This window comes from Pinus tabuliformis, chromosome 7 (assembly GCF_031772625.1).
Source record: "Pinus tabuliformis cultivar Carrire ecotype Pingquan chromosome 7, CPIR1, whole genome shotgun sequence".
NCBI lineage: Eukaryota > Viridiplantae > Streptophyta > Pinopsida > Pinales > Pinaceae > Pinus > Pinus tabuliformis.
The window spans coordinates 801457324-801477430 of NC_142293.1; the positions used below are offsets into that span (position 1 = coordinate 801457324).

The 20107-nt window shown below is 43.0% G+C and overlaps 2 protein-coding genes across 2 annotated transcripts in view; both read left to right on the forward strand.

Moving 5' to 3' along the window:
* Window positions 1-20107, forward strand: part of LOC149249990 (uncharacterized) — a 607156-nt gene that overhangs the window by 375378 nt on the left and 211671 nt on the right. Inside the window, exon 7 of the mRNA XM_089453532.1 lies at window positions 18527-18768. Within this exon, the coding sequence (XP_089309658.1) occupies window positions 18527-18768 (242 nt within the window). The remainder of the gene's footprint in view (window positions 1-18526; window positions 18769-20107) is intronic.
* LOC149249992 (uncharacterized) lies at window positions 13456-14489 on the forward strand. The gene is made up of 2 exons (XM_089458877.1): window positions 13456-13654; window positions 13777-14489. Exons 1-2 carry the CDS (start codon window positions 13527-13529, stop codon window positions 14258-14260), a joined length of 612 nt encoding a protein of 203 aa, XP_089315003.1. The 5' UTR covers window positions 13456-13526; the 3' UTR covers window positions 14261-14489.

Sequence of the window (20107 nt, forward strand, 5' to 3'; positions counted from 1 at the left end):
ATGAGGTTTTCGTTTGATTCAGTCAAGGTTCTAGTGGAGAATCTGACAGGAAAGAAGATAAAAGTGTTGCGCTTAGACAATGGTGGAGAGTATGTTGACAAGGACTTCACCGATTTTTGCGCTAAGGAAGGCATCAGAAGAGAGTGGACAACTCCCTACAATCCGGAGCAGAATGGAGTAGCAGAAAGGAAAAATAGGACTATTGTGGAAGCAACTAGGGCAATGTTGTATGATCAGGATATGCCTAAATTCCTATGGGCAGAAGCATGCAGCACGACAGTTTATGTCCAGAAAATGACTCCACATAGGGCATTGGTTAAAATCACTTCGGAGAAGGTCTTCACTAGGAAGACACCTGAAGTCAGTCATTTTAGGATATTTAGGAGTTTTAACGTATTGCCATATACTTGAAGAGAAGAGAAAGAAATTAGATCAAACTGATGAGAAAGGATATCTTGTGGGATATAGTGAAAATGCTAAGGCATATAGAGTCTATCTTCCGTGGAGTAGGAAGGTAGTAGTTCGGTGGGATGTAAAGTTCATGTAAGATAGAGCTTTCAGGAAATCTTGAGAAATGCCTTCCGAGGAGCAGTCGAAAGACGAGCTGTTGGTCAAACCACTTCAATTAGCAGAAACTAGTACCAGAAAGTCTCTTGAAAACAAAGCTTCAGAACAGGAGCAATCTCAGAAGAGGAAGAGCTGATAGATGTGCCTACTACTAGTGGAAGAACGAGCCACGAACTCCGACAGATTCTATGGGATGCAGAGGACTTCATTGGTGAACCCAAGAATAGTAAAAGGCAGCGAGGAGAGCGAGACAGATACCAGGCATTAGTAGCTCAGGTTGGGGAACCTTCTAGTTTTCAGGAGGTCGTTCAACATCAAGTATGGGTGGATGCTTTGGTGGAGGAATACAACTCTATAATGGTCAATGATGTCTAGAAAGTGGTACCTAGGCTTCAGGACAGATCAGTGGTAGGTTCGAGATGGATCTACAAGGTTAAATATGTTGCAAACAATAGTGTGGAGAAATACAAAGCCAGGTTTGTGGCTAAGGGGTATGCTCAGAAGGAAGGGATAGACTACGAAGAAACTTTCGCCCCAGTAGCTAGGTATACTTCTATTAGAACCGTGATATCTCTTGCAACATAGATGGGGTGGGAGATTCATCAGATGGATGTCAAGACGACATTCTTGAACGGGGTAATAGAATAGGAAATATACATTAAATAGGCAGAAGGTTTTGAGACACATGAGAAGAAATAGAATGTATGCAGATTAAAGAAAGCCTTGTATGGGCTTAAATATGCACGTAGGGCATGGTACAGTCGAATTGATGGCTACTTGCAGAAGACGGGGTTCTTCAAGTGTGTCGCAGATCCTAATCTCTACTATCTGGTCGTAGAGAATGAGCCTTTAATCCTAGTGTTATATGTGGATGATCTCTTCCTGACAGGATCATCTAGGCTCATCAAAGATTGCAAGAAGAACCTAGCCACAAAATTCAACATGAAGGATTTGGGATAGATGCATTATTTCCTGGGGCTGGAAGTTTGGTAGTAGAAGGGTGAGATCTTCCTTGGACAAGGGAGATGTGCTACAGAAATCTTGAAGAGAGTCAGGATGCAGGACTGTAGATGTATGGCTACTCCAATGATCACCAACTGGAAGAAGATTGATGCATCAGAAGAAAAATACGTTGATCCCACCTTGTATAGCCAGCTTATAGGCCCCTGATGTATCTAGTCAATACTAGGCCAAACATTTGTTATTTTGTCAACACTCTGAGTTAGTTCATGGTGGAACCTAAGAGGGTACACTGGGCAACAACCAAACATGTTCTCAGGTATATACAAGGAATAGTCAAGCATGGACTATTGTACACCAGAGGCAATGACATCAGGCTGAGTGGGTTCACTGACGTAGATTGGGCCGGAAGTTCAGTAGATCGGAAAAGTATAACTGGGTACTGTTTCAACATTGGATCAGAAATGACCTCCTGGTGTAATAGGAAACAAAAATCCGTGGCTCTGAACTCAGCTGAAGCAGAATATATGGTAGATAGCACAGCTTCGTGCGAAGCCATATGGCTTAGGAAATTTCTTGTGGATCTATTTAGGAGAAGGATGGAAGCGGACAGGATCATGTGTGATAATCAGAGTTGCATCAAGCTCTCTAAGAATTCAGTATTTCATGATCGATCGAAGCACATTGATATCAGGTGTCACTTTGTCATAGACTGTGTCCAATGAGGTACAGTACAGTTGAGATACACTCCTACAGGAGAACAGGTGGCAGACATCCTCACCAAGGCTCTAGGAAGAACGAAGTTTGTTTATTTCAGGGAGAAGATGGGGATGGTAAAGAATCTATTTCGATAGCAGAAATGGATAAGTGTCAGGAGTTGCAGTGTAAGAGTTAGCAGTGGCAGTGCTATGGGCAGTATGATGCAGCATGTTGAGAGGGAGCTGCAGTACAGGTGCGGTAGTGGCAGTGTCATGGGCAACAGTACAGGAAGCAGCAGTACAACGAATGTGAGGCAACAGGGCAAGCATCAACACAGGTACCGATGCGGAAGATCATTGTGATGTTTCTATAGTGAAACATTGCTAGAGCACATTCCTCGCTAAGAGGGAGTATTGATTTTTGGTTGCATCGGATGTGCTCTAGCCTTGAAATTTGGAGGAGAGGCAAAGGCACATGAGATCTCCAAGACCCAGAAATCATTTTGAGAAAATCCACTTGGATGAGGTGTTATTAAAATAATTAATATTTTTAATGGGTTTCTAAGTCTAAACTTAGGAATATAAAAATATTAATGGGTATTAATGAAGATAAGGGTGAGATGCTTCTAAGAGATGAGGATAAAGTCTGTTTTAATCTTAGCCGTTCATTAGGGAGTTAATCTCAGTTGTTGATTCGTCAACAGGAAAAGTATAAGAGAAGACTTGAGGATCATTTGGAAACACACCGACAAATACTCAGTAGCTCAAGGAAAATCGATTTTCAAGTAGAGGAGATCGATTTTAAAGGGAGAGTTGCAGGGTGGAGGAAGAGGAGGGCATTAGCAGCAGGCAGTGACTAAGGAGGAGGTGACGTAGGGACAGTAGGAGGCAACACAGAGAGAGACATAGTCTAGAGAGAGACGCAGAGGGACGAAGAGCCACTCAGAACCACGTTGGGCCACGCAGAGTGACACAGGGGTGGGAGCAGGGTCTCCAAAGTGTCAGAAGGTCTCAAAGGAAAATTCTAAGGTGTTTTCTTTCAGTTTCTATGTAAAATTATTCCTTGTAAAAGAAATTTTTGCTAAAGATTAATACAGCCCTCATCTGTTGCACTAGTTTTCCCACATTGGGTTTTTCCAGGGACAACTGTCCAAAAATAACTGTGTTGATGTGATTGGTTCTTGTGAATGTATTTTTCTCTGGGTAATTGTGTGATAATTGCAGTAGAATTTATTTTAATATTTGCTGAAGGGATTTCATAAATAACTTATTGTGAATAATAAGTAGGTGAAATAAATGAGTTGCTGCAGTAGTAGAATTTCAGTTTAGAAATTTTCACATTTTCTTGTTGTGATTGTCGCTCTGGTACAATTTTGTCAGAGCCTCCTACATTTCGCTCGCTGTTTTCTTTCCAGAAAGATGAGGGATCACATGATCCTTCACCCGATCTACAATGATTCTCTTGGCTTTCACATCCTTTTGGTTATGGGCAGCCAATTTTGTAGCATCGATAGGAGGGGTGAGTTGTTGTTCTGAAAACTGGCAAATCCCGTTCTCCATTAATACCAATACTATCCTCTCTTTCCAAGGGCTGTACTTGGCTGCACCCTCCCACAACCTTAGCCCAGTTGCAACCATCCTCACAACATCCACATCAAATACTCAACCTAGAAAAATACAAGTGTTGGAAAATAATTATTATGCTTTAACCCTTGTGACAAAATCGATCTTCCTTTTCCTTAGAGATTAGAGCTCTGATACCTTGTTAAATTTTCCAATACCATATCTGATTTAAGTTCCTAGCAATTTATTTTATATTGAGCAAATATATTCACCCAACAAATTACTTTTTTGAAAAGTTGTTGAAGAAAAATACATTGGTATTTTAACTTAAATAATTTGTAGTGGAAATTTAAATAGAAAATTAGTTACAAACACAATAAAATTTTCACCCTCCAAATTCTCCTTCAACTTTTATTACTCAAGAAAATTAAGGGCTCCCTTAACAAGGAAAATGGCCCTCAAAGTATGCACAAAAATACAGTTAATGGAACTTGGCAAAATTGGACCCGAAAAATTTCTCTTGTAATTTCATTGGTATTTTCTCACTAGTTTGGCCCTGCTTAAGTTGCTTGGCCCCTCCACTAGTGTGGCTTCAACCCTCCTAGCCTCCCCACACTCTCGACATACTTTTACGAACTTGGCCTCAACCTGCTCGACCTCTCCAAGCTCGTGGCACACTCTCAACCTTAACCCATGTAAATCTTAGCACTCTTGTGTGCTTCACCTACAAAAATTGTGCTCACTCAAATTTTCAACTGCACACTTTTCTTTTTCCCTTCAATCTTGAGTCTCTCACTCATCATGAGAAGTTCACTTTTGCAATGATTCGATGTCTTCCATCTCTCCCTTAGATTTCTTTTATAATTTCTGATTGAGCTAGATCTCAAACCCTAGATCTCCTTAGTGATGAATGGCTAGGATTAGATCCTAAGCCTCACTTGAAATCAACAATAGAGATTAGATCTAACTCACTGAAGTAAATTAATTTACTTTTCATTAGAAAACCTTAGCCCAATAGCCAACATTAATTAATAAATTAATCAATGTGCTTTTCCTAAGTTAGACTTAGTAAAAAGATCATAAAGGTTACTTACTTAACATGAGCAAATATCTAAAGAGGCTTTTGGACATCTTCTACATGTTTGACACCTAGCCTATGCAGAAGCACCTGTCTAAGCTATCATCAACAATAGCTGAAACTCAACATTTGTAGAGTGTTTAATTGGCAGACAGGCTTTAGTGTTAATTTTAGGTATGTTCTATGCTAAGAGAAATTTATTTCAATTTTCATAGTTAGCTCAATATCTTTTTTAGATTAGCAATCACACTAGCATTAAAGTAAACTGCAGATAGAGCATAAATATAAATCGCAAAAGACAAGCCAAGACAAGAGGACACAAGATGTGGCGCTAGCCAGGGACAAACCCCAATGCGGGGAAACCCTTGATCAATTCTTCTTTTATGTTCTTCAAAGTTCAGCAGAGAAAGAGAGAGAGATAGTACATTGTAATATCCCTTATCAGGAATATACCTCAAACACAAGCAAACTCCAACCAGAGATGGACTGTGAGGGCATTTACCAGATATGTCGCCTCTGAAAAGAGCACGAGATCCAGAGGCTACCTGGCCCTTTCCAGACTCTGTCTAAGAGTATAATAGAAACACACAAGCGGTATAATAGTCGAGAATGCTCAAAGAGATACAAATAACAATGATACGATATATATCAAATAAACCATAAGCAGATACACAAGAAATGCAGAGAGAATGCTAAGCCATTTTATTATACTGAGTAATAAAATGAGTACAGGAGGTGATCAGGAAGATGGCACCTCTACTTGCACTAGGCAAGTGAAGAAATACACTCAGAATAGCGAAGGAATGGCCCCTCTCTGATCTGTGTCCAAGCTGCTGGGAAACTGTTATGCTGTTGCTGCTGCTAGAAATCAAATGAGGATTTGGGGCTGCTCCCCTCCTCAGAAAAGGCTGAAACTCTGGAATCAGACTCTACTCAAGAAACCCAGAAAAACCCAGAAAGCTCTCCTGGAATGGCCGACCCCTGAAAATCACCCCCTTGGGGTTCTGCGTAGTCTCTCAGTGCTCTGCGCTGCCACTGAATGCAACCCTCCAGAAATATGCCTGAAACCCCTGCCAAAAACTCTCCAGCTGCAAGGGTTGATCCCCTGCTCTACCTCCTAGCACCAAACTAGAACTGCATCCCTCTCTCAATGCTGCGTAGTCCTCCAGAACTGCGTCCCTCTCTCAGTGCTGCGCAGTCCTCCAAAATGTTGATAAACTGCTGCTGAAATGCTGAAGTATCTACTGCTGAAATGCCAATGGAAATACCTTGCCCGAGCAGGCACTCGAAGTCCCCTGGGGCTAAGGGTGAGATCTCCGAACGGAGACACTCAATGCACTAAACAGTGTTGCAGACTAGCTAAACAACCAGTGTGCTCTAAGTCGAAATGACTATGACAAATGTTCATAACTGAATGATCCAAATGAGGGGGTTCCTCTCTCTTTTATAACCCTTGCCTCTCTCAATCCCAAGGCTCACCTCCTCCTGCGTGATTCCCCTCTTGCCATGTGTTTTTTCCTTCCTGTGCAGTTCCTCCATGTGTCTGCGTGGGCTCCATTTCTGCGCCCCCCTTTGGCCCCCTTGCCTCCCCTTGAAGTCACAACGTTGTGCTACTAGGAAGTGACTTTTTATTCTAAAAGTGAGTTCCCCCCCTCCTCACTTTTTTTATTTACAAATAACTATAGAAGGAAAAAATTAAACAAAATTGAATATTCCAATTAGCCATGGCTAATTAGGAATATTACAGTCTCCCCCGGCAAAATGTTGCTTGTCTTCTAGCAACTGAAGTGATGGATGCTGTAAGATCTTCTCACTCTCCCAAGTGGCATCCTCATCCGGCAAATTCTTCCACCTCACCTAGAATTCCCGGACCGTCCTGCTCCATAGCTGCCTCTCCCTGGCATTAATGATAGCCTCCGGCTGCAATACCAAATGCCCCTCATCATCCATGGGTGGTAGCTCATCTGTCACCGTCACCTGCTGCCCCAATGCCTTTTTCAGGCATGATACATGAAAAATGTTATGAATCTTGCTGCCTTGGGGCAGCTCCAACTCATATGCAACCTGTCCAATCCTGCGTATCACCCTATATGGCCCATAAAAGCGGGGCTTGAGCTTCTCAGCCCCCTTCTGCTTCAGTTACAACTGTCAGTATCGCTGTAATCATAGGTAGAGCATGTCCCCTACCTCGAATTGTCTCTCCACCCGACCCCTGTCGGCATACAGCTTCTGCTGATTCTACGCTGTAGCCATGTTATCCTTGAGAGCTCGGAGGATATCCTGACTCTCTTGGATTCAAATCTTGGCTCTAGGAGCCCTGCTATCACCAAACATCACGTCAACAAAAGATAAAGGATGATACCGATACAAGGCGTAGAATGGTGACATACCAATGGACATGTGATGTGAAGTATTGTAGCAGTACTCCCCCAGATGCAGCCGCTTTAGCCATGCTCGCTGCTGCCCGCTGACATAGTTACACAAGTAGCCCTCCAACCACTTGTTAACTATCTCTGTCTGCCCATCTATATGTGGGTGATAACTGGTACTCCGTGTCAATTCCGTCCACACTAACCAGAAAAGCTCTTGCAAAAACCTGCCCATGAAACGGCTGTCCCTATCATTGACGATGGTCTTAGTAAGACCATGTAGCCTGAAGATATCCCTGAAGAATAGCTCGACCACCTGTGCTGCTGTATAGTGTGCGGATATGGCAAAAATGTGTGCGTACTTTGTCAGTCGATCAACGACGACAAAGATACAATCCTTGCCCTGTACCATGGGCAATACTGTAATGAAATCCATCGAAATACTCTCCCATTTCCCCTCCGGAATGGGAAGAGACTGCAATAAACCCGCGAGATGGCTCATCTCTCCCTTGTTCCTCTAGCAAACATCGCAGTCCCGAATGTGCTAGAGTACATCCTCCTTGAGGCCCTTCCATGAGAACCTCTCTCTAATGGCCCTATAGGTTTTGGTAAACCCCTGATGTCCTGCCAAAGGTCAATCATATGATGCCTGGAGTATCTTCTTCTTGAGCTGAGACCCCTCTTTCAAGAAGATCCGATCCCTATAATAGATGATCTCATCGACCACCCTGTACCTGTCATTTTCCACCTGCCCATCCAGAACCTCACATGCAAACCTGTCCTTGGAGTACTCTACTAAGAGTCGAGCCCTGCAATCTGTATCCAAGTTCATAAGAGTCAACGTGGCTGGTCTACGAGAAAGGGCATCTGCTACCACGTTGTTCTTACCCTTGACATACTCAATGTCAAAGTCATATGCTTGGATCTTATTGATCCAATTCTACTGCCTCTCCTGTAGTTGCTTCTGCTCCAAAAAGAACTTGAGGCTGTTGTGATCAGTCCTCACCCTGAACCTGTTACCCACCAAATACTGTCAGTACTTAGCCAATGCATGCATGATGGCCAACATCTCCTTGTCGTATATAGAATACAACCTCTCGTGCGGAAGGAGCTTCCGGCTCTCAAAGGCTATAGGGTGACCTCCCTGCATTAATACTGCGCCGATCCCCTCTCCTGACGCATCACACTCCAAAACAAATGGCTGTGTAAAATTTGGCAATGCAAGCACTGGGTAGTTGCTCATAACCTCCTTGAGCCTGTCAAAGGCTCGCTGCTCTGTGTCCGACCAAATGAATGCCCCCTTCCTTGTCAAATCTGTCAGGTTTGCAGCAAGCTATGAGAAACCTTTGACGAACTTCCGATAGTAAGTACAAATGCCAATGAATCCTCGAAGTTCCGTCATGTTTCTCAGCTCTGGCCATTCTCTGATGGCCCTGATCTTCTCCTTGTGGACTCTCACTCCGTCCACCCCTATGATGTGTCCCAGATATAACATCTCCGTCAACCTGAACTCACACTTGGAGAGTTTGGCATAGAACTGCTGCTCATGTAAGATATGCAATACTATCTCAATGCGTTGGAGATGCTCCTCCCAAGTCCTGCTGTAAATGAGAATATCATCGAAGAATACCAACACAAACTTCCTCAAGTGACAACAGAAGATGTGATTCATGCAAGACTGAAATGTAGTTGGGGCGTTGGTTATCCCAAAAGGCATCACCAAGAACTCAAAGTGCCCATAGTGACACCTGAAGGCAGTCTTGGGAATGTCTTGCTCCCTCACGCGAATCTGATGGTACCCCGATCTCAAATCAATCTTTGAGAAGAAACGTGCCCCTCTCAACTCGTCCATCAACTCATCGATCCTGGGTATGGGATACCTGTTCTTCAGGGTCTTCTTGTTCAGGGCCCTGTAGTCAATGCACATCCTCATCATACCGTCCTTCTTCTTCACCAACACCACAAAAGAAGCAAAAGGACTCGTGCTTGGTTGAATGTGCCCAAGAGCAAGCAGCTCTTGGATAGCCCTCTCAATCTCATCCCGATAGGCCTTGGGGTGCCTATAGGGGGTGGTGATCACTGCCTGTACGCCTTGCTCTAGCTCAATGGTGTGCTCAAACCCCCAATCCGGTGGCTGTCCTGGTGGAATCTCCCCAAACACTATGGCATACCGATCAAGGATGGACTGTATCTCTGGATGTACCGACTGCCCTATAGTCCCTGCCTCTGAGGCATGCAGCTCCACTGCCCACTCTATGTCTCCCTTCTGGAAGACTGCTTCCATCTGATGAGCCAAAATAGTCTAAGGCGGATATGTGTGTTGTCCTTGTATCTTCTCATGCCTCCCTGTCTTCTCATCATCCCACTCCATCTCTAGGGTCTTCCAATCCGTCGTGACCTTCCCTAGAGTGGTAAGCCACCGAACACCCAATATCATGTTGGTGTCCGGGATATCGACCATGAAAAAGTGGTCAGTCAATGTGTAGGTGCCCATTGTCACTGAAAGCTCTAGAACATAACGAGCACACATCATGGTCTGATCTCCTGGGACCAAGATTGAAAACCCATTGAAGCTCTGTCTGTATACCTCTCCGCTCAACCATCTGTGCATCGATGAAGTTGTGGGTTGCCCCACTGTCAACCAAAACTGATACTCGCTAGCCACATACTGCCCCTTGTACGCGTAGTGTTAGATACTTGGGAACTCCTCGCAATGCTGCAAGGGCCCCTCCGATGGGTGCAAATGATGCACCTCCTGTTGCTGGTGGTGGAGGTGGTAAAGGTCCCTATACGGCATGGCTATCTTCGGCCTTCCCATCATCCTCGTCATCCTTTTCTCCACTGCTCTCAGAGAAGACCTCAATAAAATGTGCTTTACTAGCAGCACATCTATGTCTCGATGCCCAAGGCTCCTGACATGTGAAGCACAACTGCTTCTTCTTCAGCTCCCTCCTGGCATCATCATCACGCTGTACTCGCCTTGGATTCCCCTTTGGAGGTGGAATCTTCACGTCCTTCCCCTTAGACTGGAAAGTCTATCTCTAGGGGTAAGGTGTTCAGATCCTGGGTAAGACATCCTGTAAGTCCTGGGTCCTGCTGATAGCGTCCTGGAGTGTGGCTGGTCTAGTGGATTGGACTAGACCCCGAAGTGGCTCTACTAACCCCTCAACATATATATTGACCCTCTGTGCCGTGGATAGGTCTGGCACCATCATGGAGACCCTCAAGAAATCTGCAATGTAGGTCTCTGGGCTCCCTATTTGTTTGAGCCTCGTCAGCTCAACAAATGCTGCTCTTGATCCCTCCGGTCAAATCGCTCCATCAATCTCCTAGTAAACTCAGCATATGTTGTCACTGTAGAGTGCCCGAGTGTAACCATCCCATGAAACCACCAATCCTGGGCCTCACCATCCAAATGCAATGTTTCCACCTTGATGGCCTCTTTCTCCAACATCTGGTTAAGCTGGAAATCAATGTCCAGCTTCTCCACCCAGGACTTTGCCGAACTGTTTGATGAACCATCAAACATAGGCAAGTGGAATCTACTCACTGCACGGTGGGTGTCACCATCATGGTAATGCCGGTACCCTCTGTGATGGTTGCGGGGTCTGCTATCCCGCTGGAGCTGAACAAAATCTCTGAATGAGAGGGCTTCCCTGAACTCCTGCCCATAGGCCTGGTACTCTGCAAAATAATCGCCCATATGTCCGAGCTCTGCCTCCTGCTAGGCTACAACCCCCATGTCTGCTCCCAAGAAAGCAGTGTTGTTAAAATCGCGATAAAATCGCGATTTTTTCAAAAAATCGCGATTTTATCACTATCCCGCTTAAATTGCGATTTTTATCCCAAAAAATCGCGGGCTTTTTTTTATAACGATTTTTTCCGAAAAAATCGCGATTTTTATTGAAAAAAGCGCCGAGGCGCGGGGCAGCGGGCTTTAAGTTATGAAAATAGATTTTTTATTAGTCATTTCTGACTTTCGCCGCGCGGAGGAGGAGGAGACGCCTTGTGGAGGAGAGCTGAAGGGTTTGGGAGCGAATCCAAGTGGTTTTAGGAGAAATCCAAGACAAGATCACCAATTTGTCCATAAAAACGGTATGTAGATTAATTTTTTTTTGTTTTCCTTGTTATAAACTTTGTTTTTCATTGTTTTTGGTTGAGAAATTTCATATGGGCACCATTTGTTTTCAATGTTCATTGTTTTTAAAGATTTTTTTGTAATTTTTCATTGATTTGGGATGGGTAACTTGGTATGACTATGGGAACCAATTTTTTATTTTTTTTTTCATTTTTTTTAAACATTGTTTATGTTTTTTGACTTTCATTGTTTTTTGGCATTTGCCATTTGGTTGGGTAACTTGGGATTTTGTAAATTTGTAACTTGTAATTTTGTAAATGCTAAATTGTAATTTGTAATCCTAAATTCCTATTTCCTAATCCTTATTTTTCCATAGGTTTGCAAATTCAAAATTCAAAAACAAACATGCCAAGGAAATTGGATCCTTTCTGGGAATATGGTGAACCTAAAGCTCCGAATGATAGACAAAACTTGAATTGCAAGTTGTGTGGAAAGGAGATATTCGGGGGGGGTGTACAGGTTGAAGTTCCACCTTGCACAAATCCCTGGACGTGATGTGGGGCCCTGTATAAATACAAATCCTGAAATTATCCAAAGAGCCATGAGAGCATTGGGAGAATTAGAGCACACTAGAGAGGCCAAAGAAGAACTCAAAAGGCAACTAAAAAGGTCAGCTGAAGGAGGTGGGCCAAGTGGCACTGGTTCTACTGCAGTGTTAGTCAATCCGGTAGCTGCATCATCATTTTTTGTTCCTCGAACCACACCTGGTTCACAACCAACTATCGGTTCAATGCTAAAAAGAACTGAAAAAGAACAAGCTGATAGGTTGATGGCAAAATTTCTCCTCTGGAGTGATATTCCTTTTAGCATTGTAAGGAATAATCCATTTTTCCAACCTGTTGTTGATGCTATTGCCAGTGTTGGCTCGGGGTACAAAATCCCTTCTCTTCATGATTTCAGAGGCCGGATTCTTCAAGAGGAAAAGCGTGACTGCACCCAAAGATTGGAGGATTTTAGGGCATCATGGGCACAAACAGGATGCACTGTTATGTCAGATGGTTGGACTGACCAAAAGGGGAGAACCCTTATAAACTTCTTGGTTAGTTGTCCCAAGGGGACTATGTTTATCAAATCTATTGATGCAACTCATCAAATCAAAGATGCAAGAACTTTATGTGATTTGCTGGATGTGTTTATTTTGGAGGTGGGTGCAGAAAATGTTGTCCAAGTCATAACGGACAATGCTGCAAATTATGTTGCTGCTGGTAGAATGCTTATGGACAGGCATCCTACTTTATTTTGGACACCTTGTGCTGCCCATTGTATTGATTTGATGTTAGAGGACGTAGGGAAAATTCCCTTTGTCAAAGAGATTGTTGACTCATCAAAAAGCATCACAAAATTTATTTACAATCACACATCTGTGCTTAGCTTGATGAGAAAATGCACCAACAACAAAGAGTTGGTGCGCCCCGCCATTACACGGTTTGCGACGAGTTTCATATCTCTTCAATCCCTCTTGAATTCTATGTGGGATTTGAAGAGAATGTTTCTTTCAGAGGAGTGGCGTGCTTCGTCAATGAGCCGCAAACCAGAAGGAGAGGCCGTGTGCAGACTAGTTTCATACCAGGAAGACTTCTGGGCGGGAGTGCAGGAGGTGTGCGCTGTTACTGAACCTTTGGTAAAGGTTCTTCGGTTGGTTGATGGTGAGAAGCCCGCAATGGGCTATTAGCCTATTTGTATGAAGCCATGGACAGGGCCAAAGAAGCCATTCGGTCCTACTATGATGATAAGGGAGATGATGGGTTTCAGAGACAACTCCTTCTATGGGAAGTCATTGATGAGCGATGGAACAACACACTCCATTGTCCCATTCATGCTGCTGGGCTTTTCCCGAACCCTGCATTTTCTTATGCATGTGGGTTTGATTTTGATGCTGAGGTCGTGGAAGGATTATTAACCTGTGTCCAGAAGATGGTGAGATCTCCAGAACAACGTATAGAGATCTCTAGAAAAATTGAGACATATAAGATGTCAGGTGGCACATTTGGCTTTGAGATGGCTGTCACTGATAGGACGATTAAAATGCCAGGTATTTTTTAGTTTGTACTTTGTAACTTTGTTTCAAATTTCATTGTCTCTTCAAATTCCATTTTTTTCTTATGTTTATTTAAAATTTTATTTGTAATTTTGTTGTAGACGCATGGTGGAAGATGTATGGTGGCAGAGTACCCCTTTTGCAAAAGCTTGCCGTACGCATCCTCAGCCAAACATGCAGCTCCTCGGGATGTGAGCGCAATTGGAGTGTATTTGAAAAAATACACAACAAGAAGCGCAATAGGTTAACACTTAAACATTTAAAATATTGCAAATTTCCAAATAAATTTTTGAATTCATTAAAGTTTTAAACAATATTTTTTTATAATATTAATTATTAATTATTATTTCATGAACTTTGTACAGGTTGGAGTCCCATAGACTTAATGACATGGTCTATGTCTACTACAATCTTCGATTGTGGGTGAGACAACTAGAGAGGACACCTGATACGGAAGCCATCTCATTGGATGGGATTGACACCACTGCTGAATGGAGGGTTGAGACCGAGAGGCCTCTCATGGATCCCACTGATGATTGGTTAGTGCAGGATGAGGGGGAGGAGGAGGGGGAGGAGGAGGAGCAGGAGCAGGAGCAGGAGGAGGAGCAGGTGGAGGAGGAGGAGCAGGAGGAGGAGGTGACACCGCCTACCCGGGCTACCACTACCACCAGTAGAGGACGTGGTCTCCGTCTACCTCAGCCTCCTGTAGCTGCTACTACTAGTTCTTCAGCTTCTAGAGCACGTCATACTCCACTGCCATTTCCACCAGCACAGGCACCAGCTTCTACATCTAGAGGGAAAGAGAAAGTTGTGCCATTTTCTCGCAAGAGGGGCAGAGGAAATCAATAGGATTAGACTTTCATTTTATTGTATATGACATTATGACATGATGAGATACATTATCATATTTTTTGTTGATATTTTGAGGCTGAGTTGGGACTCAGGACTTACTATTCAGGACATGATTCAATGTTATGTGTGATTTTAGCGCTAGAAATGATATTAAACATCTTATATATTAGTTTTTTTATCATATTTATGTGTCAATGTATTTATTTTATGTTGTAGATGGTTTAGATATTAAAAAAATTGAAAAAAAATGAAAAAAAATGAATATTTTTGTGCCAAACGCTTTTTTCCCGCTTTTTTCCGCTTTTTTCCCGCTTTTGCCGATTTTTTCCGCTTTATTCCCAGCGCCGATTTAATCCCGATCGCGCTTTTAACAACATTGCAAGAAAGTGGGCATGGTAGAACGTGTAGGGGCATGTGAGGCCATCTACTGCGCAGTATCACGCTGCTCTGGCAAATGGTGGGATGCTCCCGATCCCTCACCAACCTGGAAAACCCGTGGGTTCTCACGCTGTCTGGCCTCTACTGTCGTGAATCTCTGCCCCATCACCTCAATCTGTCTCGATAGATTCTACACTGATTTGAGGAGCATATCCGCAAATCTCTTCCTGTCATCATCTGCCATCAGAGCCTCCCGTTCTACGTCCACCATAGGCTCCCTTGTTCTGCGTCTACCACAGGCTCCTTCTGTTCTGTGTCCACTACCGGAACACAGTCTCCCTCTCCGTAGGTGTTCTCTAACCTACGCTCAGTGTCTCTGTACCTCTGCGCTCTGTAATAGATATAGGGTTTTTCCCCTGGTGTCATAGATTGCTAGCTCCATAGGCTGAGCCAGATCTAAGCTCTGATACCACTGTAATATCCCTTATCAGGAATATACCTCAAACACAAGCAAACTCCAACCAGAGATGGACTGGCAGGGCATTTACCAGATATGTCCCCTCTAAAAAGAGGACGAGATCTGGAGGCTACCTGGGCCTTTCCAGACTCTGTCTAAGAGTATAATAGAAACACACAAGTGGTATAATAGCTGAGAATGCTCAAAGAGATACAAATAACAATGATACGATATAGATCAAATAAACGATAAGCAGATACACAAGAAATGCAGAGAGAATGCTAAGCCATTTTATTATACTGAGTAATAAAATGAGTACAGTAGGTGATCAGGAAAATGGCACCTCTACTTGCACTAGGCAAGTGAAGAAATACACTCAGAATAGCGAAGGAATGGCCCCTCTCTGATCTGCGTCCAAGCTGCTGGGAAACTACGATGCTACTGTTACTGCTAGAAATCAAATGAGGATTTGGGGCTGCTCCCCACCTCAGAAAAGGCTGAAACTCTGGAATCGGACTCTACTCAAGAAACCCAGAAAAACCCAGAAAGCTCTCCTGGAATGGCTAACCCCTGAAATTCACCCCCTTGGGGTTCTGCGTAGTCTCTCAGTGCTCTGCACTGCCACTGAATGCAACCCTCCATAAATATGCCTAGAACCCCTGCCAAAAACTCTCCAGCTGCAAGGGTTGATTCCCTGCTCTACCTCCCAGCACCAAACCAATACTGCGTCCCTCTCTCAGTGCTGCGCAATCCTCCAGAACTGCGTCCCTCTCTCAGTGTTGCACAGTCCTCCAAAATGCTGATAAACTGCTGCTGAAATGCTGAAGTATCTACTGCTGAAATGCCAATGGAAATACCTTGCTCGAGCAAGCACTCGAAGTCCCCCGGGGCTAAGGGTGAGATCTCCGAACGAAGACACTCAATGCACTAAATAGTGCTGCAGACTAGCTAAACAACCAGTGTGCTCTAAGTCGAAATGACTATCACAAATGCTCATAACTGAATGATCCAAATGAGGGGGTTCCTCTCTCTTTTATAGCCCTTGCCTCTCTCAATCCCAAGGCTCACCTCCTCCTGTGTGATTCCCCTATTGCCATGTGTTTTTTCCTTCCTGTGCAGTTCCTCCATGTGTCTGCGTGGGTTCCATTTCTGTGTCCCCCTTTGGCCCCCTTTAAATCACAACGTTGTGCTACTAGGAAGTGACTTTTTATTCTAAGTGAGTTATATCCCCCCTCCTCACTTTTTTTTATTTACAAATAACTATAGAAGGCAAAAATTGAACAAAATCGAATATTCCAATTAGCCATGGCTAATTAGGAATATTACATACATTTACAATAGAAGTCAACATTTTGACTTTTGATTCCATTTGCCGCACCTTACAGTGTAGCACTATGCTGTACCATCACAGTGTTGGACCTTGATGAGTGAGCTGCCCTCATCTGCTCTCATCATCATGCTGCCCATTATGCTGCATCTTCCATCATCATGCAGCTCCTTGCTAATGTGCATCATTCATTATCATGCTGCCCTTGCTAATGTGCATCATTCATCATCATGCTGCCCTTGCTAATGTGCATCATTCATGCTGCTGTTATAACTTCTCGTTGCTTCATCATGCTGCAACACTATCCTTCTGTTGCTTCATTATACAGCCATATGCATATCAGCCTTAGCTGCTTGCTATGGCTTGCAGCCTAGCAAAGCAGCTAGGCTATAGTTCCAAAATCCTCCATGCAGCCCCATCTTAAACAATCCTTCTATTTTCATGCTGTCACCTACAGCAATACTTTAGACCTTGTTAGCAGTGACTGGAACCTTCTTCTAGGACTGTGATCAGGGCAGATAGAGGCTTCATCAAACTGTGGATAGATGTGAGATTATATCTTCCTCTTGACAGCAGTTAGAGCTCTTTTTAGAGCTTCATTATATAGCATATAGAGGCAGCGTATTAAGCCTCTCCTTGCAGCGATGTATAATCTTATTTAGGACAGTGTATGACTGTGTATAAGGTCAGTGTATAGTTCACATTACCTCAAATCTACTTAGGTCTGTGTAATGCCTCCTATAGCTGTAGATGGACCCCTTTATGACTGCGGCTTAGAACAGTGAGTTAGGGATCTCATTTAGATGGCTAGGACCTGTGTTTAAGTCTCCACTTGACCTGTGTATAGGGCCCTCCTCCATGCTGTGGATTAGGCTCCTCTCAACTGCAGTTAGGGCCTCCTTTAGTCCACGGATTAGGGCTTCTATAGACTGCGTATTGCAGCTCCCCAAGACAGCAGATAGATCTCCTTCAATTTGTGGCTAGTGATCTCTATTTGGCTGCAGCTAGGGCATCATCCTCTCTTTGGTTAGATTCACTGCGGCTAGGGCATCGTACTGCAGCTAGGGCATCATCTTTCTGGGCCAGCGTATCTTCATTATGTCTCTCCTTAACCAAAACCCAAAGACGTGGAGAGGAGGAGACCAAACATGAAGAGGATGTACCTTATAAATGATTTCAAGTCCTCTATATTTATACTAAAACGTAGATGATGAATAGACATGTCTATTGGGCTTCTGAGCCTACATAGGATGCTGGCCGACTTGACAATATGTCTTATAATACAAATAAATTCATAACTCCATGAATACTTATCGGAATTGGATGATCTTTAGATCAATCCTACACCTCGATGAGAGGGATCCAATAAAAATATCAGCGGTCATAAATAAGATGACCCACATGGAGTTTGGCCCTAGTTGCCAATTTTAACATTTAGAGACAATTTTCTAGACTTTAAAGTTATTGAATGGATTTTGAAATTGTTCCTCTCTTGGAAAGTTTGATTTTAGTGATATTTGTCGTTATATAATATCTGGTTGATTGCACTCTTATTTTCACAGTTTATTCTTCTTGTAGGTAGTTCTTCTCTAGAGAGTTGTGATACTAACAAATTGAGCACATCATTTTTGTGTAACCGTGAAATAGCAAAATTACAAGCCAAATTCTTCTGCAGGGATAGACCTTTGGGCAAAATATATATTTTCATTTTTCAATGAACCCCCCAGGAAGAAAGTGGGATTCTCACTATTTTTACTGTGACTTGAGAAATTTAATCGGCTTTGAACACCTCCTGTATGAGTTTATGGGACATTTATATAACAGCTAAGTAGTTTACTGTTATACTATCTGTTTGGCATTTTTGTATGCAACGTTCTTACACTTGCAGGACAGCGTTTTATATGCAATCTATTTCTTACACTTGCAGGACATCGTTTTATATGCAATCTATTTCTTACACTTGCAGGACATCACTTTATCTGAAATCGATAAACCTCTTAAGATTTTTTCCAAAAATTTCAGATGTTATTGTTTTTATTATAATAATCATACACAGTGGTACTTGTTTTGACTGACTGTCAAGACTTGGGGAATGTTTTAGGAGCCTGGAAGAGTAGAAGAAGAATTTGCCCGTCATGGTTGTACAACAGTTGTAAAAAGGTTTCTCTTGATGACCAGTACAGCCCTGTTCGTTGCACCTCCAGAAAAAGGAATTATAGATGTCATAGAGACTCAATCAACTATTCCTTCTTGGATCACAGAGGAAGAAATCCAATACTTTGCGAAGAAATTTGAGAAGACAGGTTTTACTGGAGGTCTTAACTATTATCGAGCAATCGATTTGTATGTTCTCTATCCTAAATTTACAATTAGATTGCTTAACAGACATATTTTATTTTGATATTCTTGCTTACTGATTGTTGGTTTATCTTTTTATTTTTATTGAAAAATACATCTTATATTTATAGAAAAACATTTACAAATTGCAAAGCAAAATAAGGGTGTATACAATGAACATCATAACCTCTACCATAATGTAAATAGAACTGAAATAAATTCAGATTATGCTATGGGCTTTAAAGATTGGGCGTCTTTGATCAACAGTGCATCCTTAGTGCACCCTAGATAGGTGCTGGTGGTGTACCTCATCATGCCACATAGTACAAAAAGAAGATAGTGAGCTAACCTTGTTATGCTTCTTATCCTGCAAAGCGAGACCCAGACATAGAAATAGCGAAGAAAAGATACCGAGACACAAAATATGCGAAGAAAATATACCCAGAGCACAGAATAGCAAAGATTTTATTATCCAGAGAGAAATGTTCACAGGCCTCTTCGAGGGGGCAACCTCCAATAGAGCAGAGCTCGATTACCAAACAAGACACAATACTCCTCGCAGGGAGTCTCTATCCTTTATATATGACTCATACATGCAATACCACGAGCCAATATCGTGGATTTTATTAATACCACCTATCTAATACTACCGCCTATTTACCATCTAACTAATACTTCCGCCCATTTGCAACTAACTGTGGTCCCGTCACTAATTGCGGGTTAACCACTTACAATTATTAATATGGGCTTTATTGACTCTTGACTATGACGTGATCCCATGGCATAAATAAGGGGGTTAGGGTGGGACCCTAACATGCCCTCCCCCTTAAGACTAGCCTTGTCCTCAAGGCTGAAGCTGTGGAAACTGCTGAAGAATAGCGGCTGGTTCCCAAGTTGCATCTTCTGGCGAGGTGTCTTTCCATTTGACTAGGACCTCCTTAATCACGCGGCCACGCAGGTGCTTGTCTCGTGTGTCTAGAACTTGTTCAGGTTGAAGCCAGATTGATCCTTCTTCATCCAATTCAGGTAGACTGGTTTGAACTCGGCAATTGGTCCCAATCACTTTCTTGAGGCACGATACATGGAAAACTGGGTGGATTTTTGCTGTAGGTGGTAAAGCCAGCTTGTAGGCCACTTCTCCAATGCGCTGCAGTACTTGATATGGTCCGTAGAATTTTGGAGAGAGCTTTTGACAGCCCTTGTCTTTGAGTGATGTTTGCTTATATGGTTGCAGCTTCAAAAAGACCTGATCCCCTTCTTGAAATTGGCGCTCTGAGCGATGTTGGTCAGCCTGTTGCTTCATACGGTTCTGAGCTTGATGAAGATTCTCGCGCAAGTGGGCCAT